Source organism: Gavialis gangeticus, unplaced genomic scaffold (assembly GCF_001723915.1).
Source record: "Gavialis gangeticus isolate Ggan-Ray unplaced genomic scaffold, GavGan_comp1, whole genome shotgun sequence".
Classification (NCBI taxonomy): Eukaryota; Metazoa; Chordata; order Crocodylia; family Gavialidae; genus Gavialis; species Gavialis gangeticus.
Window position 1 is genome coordinate 33369966 of NW_017729024.1, and position 7969 is coordinate 33377934.

General features: G+C 40.9%; 1 protein-coding gene across 5 annotated transcripts in view; it reads left to right on the forward strand.

Moving 5' to 3' along the window:
• Positions 1–7969, forward strand: part of DMXL1 (Dmx like 1) — a 175765-nt gene that overhangs the window by 42511 nt on the left and 125285 nt on the right. For all 5 annotated transcript variants that reach the window (XM_019517004.1, XM_019517006.1, XM_019517005.1 and 2 more), the window contains exons 3-5: positions 1590–1667; positions 2894–2972; positions 3746–3866. In XM_019517004.1, the coding sequence (XP_019372549.1) occupies positions 1590–1667; positions 2894–2972; positions 3746–3866 (278 nt within the window). The remainder of the gene's footprint in view (positions 1–1589; positions 1668–2893; positions 2973–3745; positions 3867–7969) is intronic.

Below are 7969 nucleotides of genomic sequence, written 5' to 3' on the forward strand. Positions count from 1 at the left end.
AACATACTGTCTTGGCGGGAAATGACTCCTAGCTGGAAGTCTTTACAGTCTCTGTAGCTCTCCTTTAAATTTGTTCTAGGAGAAAATAACTTTAAAACATGCATTCATATATGTTTATATTAATGGTTGTTCCTATATATAAAATAGGGCTGACAAACCATGAAAAAATTAATTGCAGTTAATTGTGAGATGAAAAAAATAGTTACAATTAACTGCAGTTTGATCACACAGTTAAGCAATAGTCAACACCCAGTCCTGACACCCAGCACACCTCCACCCATTGGTGTGAAGCCATGTGCCCTGCCCCTGGCTTGCCCCATGCCTGCTCCAGAACGCACCGGCTGGCACAAACCAGCCAGAGCCTGTGCAAACAGTTCCGACATCAGCCCACCCTGCGCCTACTTCAGACTCGCTCTCCCATGCTAAGCAGCAGCGGCCTGGCAGAAGCTCCTGCTTGGTACGGAGGGGGGAGTAGCCCCTCCCCTTTGCCACTGCTAGTCCCTTCTTGCTGCAGCTACCCGGAGCCTGCACCTGGGCTGCCCTCCAGTGCCTTTGCACTGCCACTGCTGGGCAGCTGGGAAGCAGCAGTGAATTGGAGCTGCAAGGTAGCCCATGTGTGGGTTTTGGGTGGCTGTAGCAAAAACGGCCTGGCAGCAGCAAGGGGGAGGGGCTGCTTTTCCCCTGTGCTGAGTAGAAGCTTCTGCCTGGCCACTGCCACTACTCAGTGTGGGCAGGCAAGTCCGGAGCAGGCGTTGGGACTGTGTGTGTGGGTTCCAGCTGGTCTGATGCTGGTCTGCTCTGTCAGGCCATGTCTGGAGTGGGTACAGGGTGGTTCGGGGTTGGGGCTCTGCATGAGTCCCCGCCAGTACTGTGGGGCTGGGGCTAGCAGTGGCGCAGGGTGTGAAATTAATGCTTATTAATAAAATGTGTGTTAGTTTGCATTTGTATTAATTGCATACAGAAACTGCAATTAACTAATAGCTGTAATATAAAATATGACATGGAATTCCATGAATGAAACAGCCCTTATTGCAAACTTTTATGTTGCTGTTAGAATTGGATTGTGCTAACTTGCTTGATTTTGCATGTTTGTTATTTTTGTTGTTCACTGGTTATCGTGAATGTCTTGTTCTGTTGTTCGCAGAGGTTGATCCACAATATAACAGTGATACAAAAAAAGGTACATGGCTGAGTGCAGTCTTTCATCTCACCACATTACTAACTGAGGGTTTGTTTGTTTTTTTTCAAGTGGTACTTTAAATTTGCATGTGGAAGGATTCTTTGTACCAGATCTGTGTAAGTTATACATACACATCTAAATATTTTTTTATTCCATCGTTCAATATCTTACCCAAAAAATCACTTGAAGGGATTTTTCCCCTAGTTCTATTATTTTTTTTTAAATAGTCTACAAGCATGAGAAGTTACCTAATTTTTTATTTTAAGTTTTTGCTAATGAGTTAGAAATGTAGGAATAAGCTCAAGAAGAAAACAAGTGAATTTACAAAGGAGAAATGACAGTAGAATAAACTATTTATATTTCCAACTAGCTTTCTAATTAATATTTCTTTATATTATTTTGTGTTTAGATTGCAGCTTCTTATGGAAACGTTATTTGTATCTTTGAACCAATTGCTCTTCTAAAGCAGAAGAACGATCACCATACTGTAAGTGAATGGTCTAAGACTGGATGCCTTTGAAACTTAAAATAATTTCTGTGATTTCATTTTTATTTGGGAGTGACTTTTTTCATTCAAGGCAGCAACCAAATTAAAATAAAGGTGGCTAGCTGGGTTAGTTTTAAATCAAGAAAAAGATTGGGCAGGATGACACCCTTCATAGACAACAGTGAACTTCCTCAAATGCTATGACTTCTTGAGACTTGAAAAAGAATGTAGTGTATTCAAAAACTTATTTAAATTTGGCCTAATGATACAGATGTTCCAATAAAGGCTATCCCACACAAAAATCCATGCCCTTCAGACTTTTTAAAAAATTAGCTAAATTCCATGTTGAGCTTTTGATTCTCCTCCCCCCAGGTATTTCATTTGCTAACAGTTGCATTAGTTAACAAGAGTATCACAATGTTAAATGCTTCATATGTCCTAGATTCTGCATTTCACAGATCCGATGCTAAGTTTGCAGCTTGGTATATTATTTATTTGGAGTGAGGGTGAATTGCTTTTTAAAGTTGGACTGCAAAACCCTGGCTGATGAAAGTTTTTTGGCTCTTAATGTATTTCGCAATAATTAACTCTTGATTTGGAAAATGTGGGTACTAAGTAAGAGAAAACTAACCACCCTGTCCCAAAGGTTGAAGGTGGACTACATATTGGGCAAATGTTTCTTGGGTTTGTTTTTGTTGTTGTTTTTTTTTTAATTCTTAGGTAGGTTCCAGTGAAGTGGAAAGCATTCACCATAATCTGGATATTACCCAGAGCTCTGTAAAATGCTTGTCATTTTTTTATTTGTTTTTTTGGTGGGGAAGTACTATTTGTGAATTTGGTCTAAAGCCTACTCATTTTAGGTGCATCTAGTGTTCGTATTGGCAATAGTTGTAGTATTGTATCATTTGCTTGCTATTTCTTTTGCTTTCAAATCAGTTGCACTTTTTATAAGTTAAAATAAATTGTTTTATCAATTGCATGTACATTTATGGCTCTAAATTCAGTTAATTGATACATTAACTTAAAATGAGATCACTGTTGTGCTTTCTATGAGCTTGTCTTATCATTTTCTAGTTTTTCTTTTAAAAGATTTTGGTAACTAGACATACGTTAGAACTTAATGCTTAAGTAAGACTTCCTGTTGAGTTCAGGACATTAACTGGGAAAAGCCATTAATAGACTAGGAAGAATGTCACTTAAACTAATACATGCCACTTTAATTTTAGGGGCTACATTATCAGTGGCAGAAGACTGCTCAAATTTTACTGGAATCTATTGCACATAACTTAACATGGGATCCTACAGGTAAGGATGAAATTAACTGGAACTTGTCTATTGCAAATTTAGGTTTTCTTATGTTAATCTTTTTGTTCTTTGGAAGGATCAAAATTTCCTTTTGGTCTAAGAAGTTAAAAGATAAGGCCTGGGAAGGTCAGAGTAGAGTAAAATGTACCTTTTTAAAACTTGTCATGTGATGCTTACAATGTATCTTCTTGGAAGTGTGCATTAAGAAAACACTGTCTCCATTTCACTTGTTACATCTTGGGTAATGGAATATATTATCCAGTGCTGGCCATTTCAAAGAATTGTGGAGCTCTTTAGATAGCATTATAAAGGCAGAAGAGAGGACACTTCATTTTGGCCCCTTTGTATTGTAGTAGCATATTCTTTTTTTGAAATATTACAGTAGCACACAGATGTCTGTGCGGAGGAGTAGACTGCTGTAGGGACATGATAGAATTTAATTGTGGTGGTAAATATTTGAATTATGGACATGCAAATTAAATATGAAATACAACTTAGTGTGTAAAATGAGTACTCGTTTTCTGGCATTGCTAGTCCAACCTGTCAAATGGTTGCTATCTAGGCCACTAGGCCATCTTGCAGGATTGTGCCCATTACATAAGGTTTGGTTTGTGTACAGTAAATGGCATACTGGAATTCTGTAATGCATTTGGCAGTTTGTTAATGCAAAAGCTGAATGTTAGTGATATAACTAACAGACTTTCAGTATAAAAAGCTGTACTTCATAGCTTTCTTTGTACTTCTACTTTTATAACATAAAACGTTTTCATTAGGCACTCGTCTCTTGACTGGTTCCAGTTCTCTGCAGCTCTGGTCCAATGTTCATTTGGAAGATGGAAATGCTGAAAAAATAGATGCTGGCTCAGGAGAATGGAGGTGTATCTGGCAATGCAAGTAAGAAGCAATTAAAACTAAAGTGAGAAGCGTAACTTGGTTTCTGTTAGTGGTAATCAAAAAGAAGGGAGTCACACCCTGCTTTTATACTGCTAGGCTAAGAGAGATTTCTCAGATATGCTTTTAATCTTTTAATTTCTTTGAATTATACATTTGATTTCTGTTAGATTAGCATGGTGCTTCTAAAGGTCACGTTACAAGGTAATTTTGGGCAGCTCCTGAAGGCCTTAAACTGTGAATTTGTCTGCACATTAACTCCTGAAACTAGTTTTAAGCAATTGTTACATGACTCAAAGTTATGCCACTCCAGGGTAAGATTATCTTGGAGCCGTGTTACCCACTGGTGCTCCTGGCATTGGGTTGGGCTCAGCCTGGAGAAGAGCGGCAACCCTGCTGTGGCAGCTGTGACTGAACAAGCAGGTTAACTGTTCCCTGCCTTATTCCCTGAGAGAGATTGCTTGGCAGCCGCAAGTAAGTTGGGGTGAACCACAGAGGCAGGGAGGAAGCTGGTTATTGGAGGCAAGGGATTCTTACTTTTCAGTTCTCCAGGTCCTTGCTAGCCTGCGGTGTGACTACTTTAAACTCAAGCTTCCACTAACACCAATCAACATTTGTATGGCTCACAATGTAAGGTGTAACAAGGCACTAAGAATCTTACACTATTGGAGCAGGTCAGGACTTCTGTTTCGCATGTTGAAATAATGGGGGCCAAAAAACTGAATTATATCACATACCTGAAACCTACTGTAACAATGCATTAAAATAATTTGGGAGAAGCAGGAGGAAGAAGTACATTGCAACAGAAGTAGGACTAGTGGTCATGACCGTAAAGGCTAGAAAAATAGGAACTATTTAAAAAAGCTGGACATATACAAGTCCATGGTGCCATATGGGATGCACCATAGGGTACTGAGAGAGTTGGATAATTGGAAAAGGGCAAACAGTGTCCGTATTTAAGAAAGGGAAAAAGGAGGATCTAGAAAACTGCAGACCAGTCAGCCTCACTCAGTCCCAGGAAAAATCATTGAATAGATGATCAAGGAATATATCTCAAACCACTTGAAGGAGAAGGAGGTAATAAGGAACACTCAGCATGGATTCACCAGTGGCAAGTTATGCCTGATTAACCTGATTGCCTTCTATTATGAGATGACTGGCTCTGTGGATGTGGGGAGACTGGTGGATGTGGTATACCTTGATTTTAGCAAGGCTTTTGATACGATCTCACATAACTTTCTTGCAGGCAAGCTAAGGAAATACGGGTTGGACTGTAGGTTGGATAGAAAACTGGCTGGAGCATTGGACTTGGAGAGTATTAATCACTGGTTCAATGTCTAGTTGGCAGCCAGTATCTAGTGGAGTGCCCCAGGGGTCTGTCCTGGAGCTGTTTTTGTTCCATATCTTCATCAGTGACTTGGAAGGTGGTATAGAGTGTACACTCAGCAAGTTTGCAGATCACACCAAGCTGGGGTGAGGGAGTAGTAGAGACAGTGGAGGGTAGAGCTAGGATTCAGAGTGACCTAGACAAATTGGAGGCCTGGGCCAAAGGGAATCTCATGAGGTTCAGCAAGGACAAGTGCAAAGTCCTGCACTTAGGATGGAACAATCCCATGCTCCAGTACAAGCTGGGGGCTGACTGGCTGGGCAGCAGCTCTGCAGAAAAGAATGTGGGGGTTACAGTGGACAATAAGCTGAGTATGAGCCATCAGTATGCCATTGTTGCCAAGAAGGTAATGGCTTGCTGGGCTGCATTGGAGGAGTGTTGCCAGCAGGTCAAGGGAAGTGATTCTTCCCCTCTATTCAGCACTGGTGAGACTACATCTGGAGTACTGTGTCCAGTTTTGGGCCCCCCACTACAGAAAGAATGTGGACAAATTGGGGAGAGTTCAGTGGAGGGCAATGAAAATGGTGAGTGATGGGGGACATGACGTCTAAGGAAAGACTGAGGGAACTGGGCTTATTTAGTCTAGAGAAGAGGAGGCTGGGAGGGAATTTAATAGCAATGTTCAACTACCTGAAGCAGGGTTTGGAAGAGGATGGAATTGGACTGTTCACAGGAGTGGCTGATGATGAAACAAAGAGCAACAGTCTCAAGTTGCAGCAAGGGAAGTTTAAGTTAGATATTAGGAAGAATTTTCTCACCAGGAAGGTAATAAAACACTGGAACAGGTTATCCAGAGAGGTTGTTGAATCTCCATCTTTAGAAGTTAAGACGCAGCTAGTCGAAGCTTTGGCTGGGATGATCTAGTTGAGGATGGTCCTGCTTTGAGCAGGGGGTTGGACTAGATGACCTCCGGAGGTCCCTTCTAGCCCTAATTTTATATGATTCTATGAACAGAAAATTTAGCTGGCATATTCTTATTTGGAAACTGACATCTTGTAATTAAAGGAAGAGATTAAGTCCACTTTGTCTCCCCATCCTGGTCACTTTATAAATGAAATTGTTCTATAATTGTCCATATGGATTCCCTTCCTTCTGCATGTGTCATGGGCAACTGGTGCCTTCCAAGTCTGGGGTGTAGGGGGGCACCAGATTGCCAACTGGGGGGGGACCCCCCCCCCCCGCAGCCAATCACCAAGCCCAGAACCACCAGCGGCAAAATCGGAAGTGCACTTCCACTGGCACTTCCAGTTTTGCGGCTGGTGCTTCCAGGGGGCACGGCCAATCTTAAGGGGTGCATGTGCTGTGAGTTGCCAGTGGCACGTATGCAGCAGATTGGATTCTTTTAGTTATCATTATCTGTTGAGGGGTGAGTCATGGCCCCAAATGTCTTTACAGTCTCCTATACAAGGATTTAAAAGTCCCTACTGTTCTCAGTTTCTTCTTAGCAAATGTGACAGGGAGAGAACGTCTGCCTTGTCTGCTTGTTTCGCTGAACAGCAAACTTTAGCATTAGTATAATTTAATTTTATTAAGTAACCTTTTAGGGTACTGGCAGAAAAAAACCCTTGAAAGTCCTACATTTAATACTCTGTTATTGTGGACTCCCTGTCCTTTGAGAGAAGGGGACAGCATTTGATACGCCATTCCTTTTCTAAGCAGATTCATTGTTAGTAGCATACCACAGTTGTTCGTCATGATATATCTTTATGCCAAAAGAGAGAGGTCTTAGAAGTTGGTCTTACTACTTTCAGTTCCTCTAATTTAATACCTGGCAATATAGACTGGCCTACCTTGGTCAGCTTGTACAACCTCGGATTTGGGAAGACAGGAGGATGAAAGTGTTGAAAAGCATTATAGCCATGAATAAAGCAGTTTGTCTGCATTTTTTTAATCTCCCCTAATGAGGCAGCAAGTCCCTAAGCATCGTCTTCTTTTAACTACACATTGTTCTAAGACCTATATGTAAATGTATGAACTGTCAAGTGAATATTTACCAGTCAAAAAAAATCTATTGTTGTTCCTTAACCCTAATCCCTACCCCATTTATGAAGCCTTCATCTGAGCCTCTAAACTAGATTTTCTCAAACCTTTTCTTATTGCATACCTCCTTCCAGATTTACCAGCTGCTCTCATACCCCTACCAGCGTACATTTTATATTTTAACCCCTTAAATGCCAATTATTATAATAATGAAAATTAAATCCACCTGCGTTCTCCCCAGAGATGTCTTTTGTGTCCCTGGGATAAACATACAATAGTTTGGGAACCCGTGCTCTAAATGCATGTTTGCTAATTTACTTGTTATTAAAAATGCCATTTTTTTTTTATGGCTGCTTTGTCCGGAAGAGTAAGTGAACTGCAACCTTTGTCTGATCTGTTCCTTGTTTTTCAAAGACAGTTCTTTGCCCACCCTAAGTAGCCAAGATAGCGATTTGATTTCCCTCCCAGGGTATGGACAAACACTTCTTTATCTGCGGTAAAGCAGGAGGGAGAGTTGCTGTGCTGGTGTTCATCAGCTGTTGCAATCTAAGTTTCTGTGTAGTTACATAGTGGTATAAGTTATCTAGATCTCCCAAACTTTGACCTGAATAAAATAGGGTTAAAGTTGGAGCAGTTTTGCTACACATATATCACTATAGCTGTATAACTGCCTATGATAGTGCCCTTAAAGCAGCGCTTCCCAAACTTTTTTCCTCAATATGACCCCATTTCTGACTTT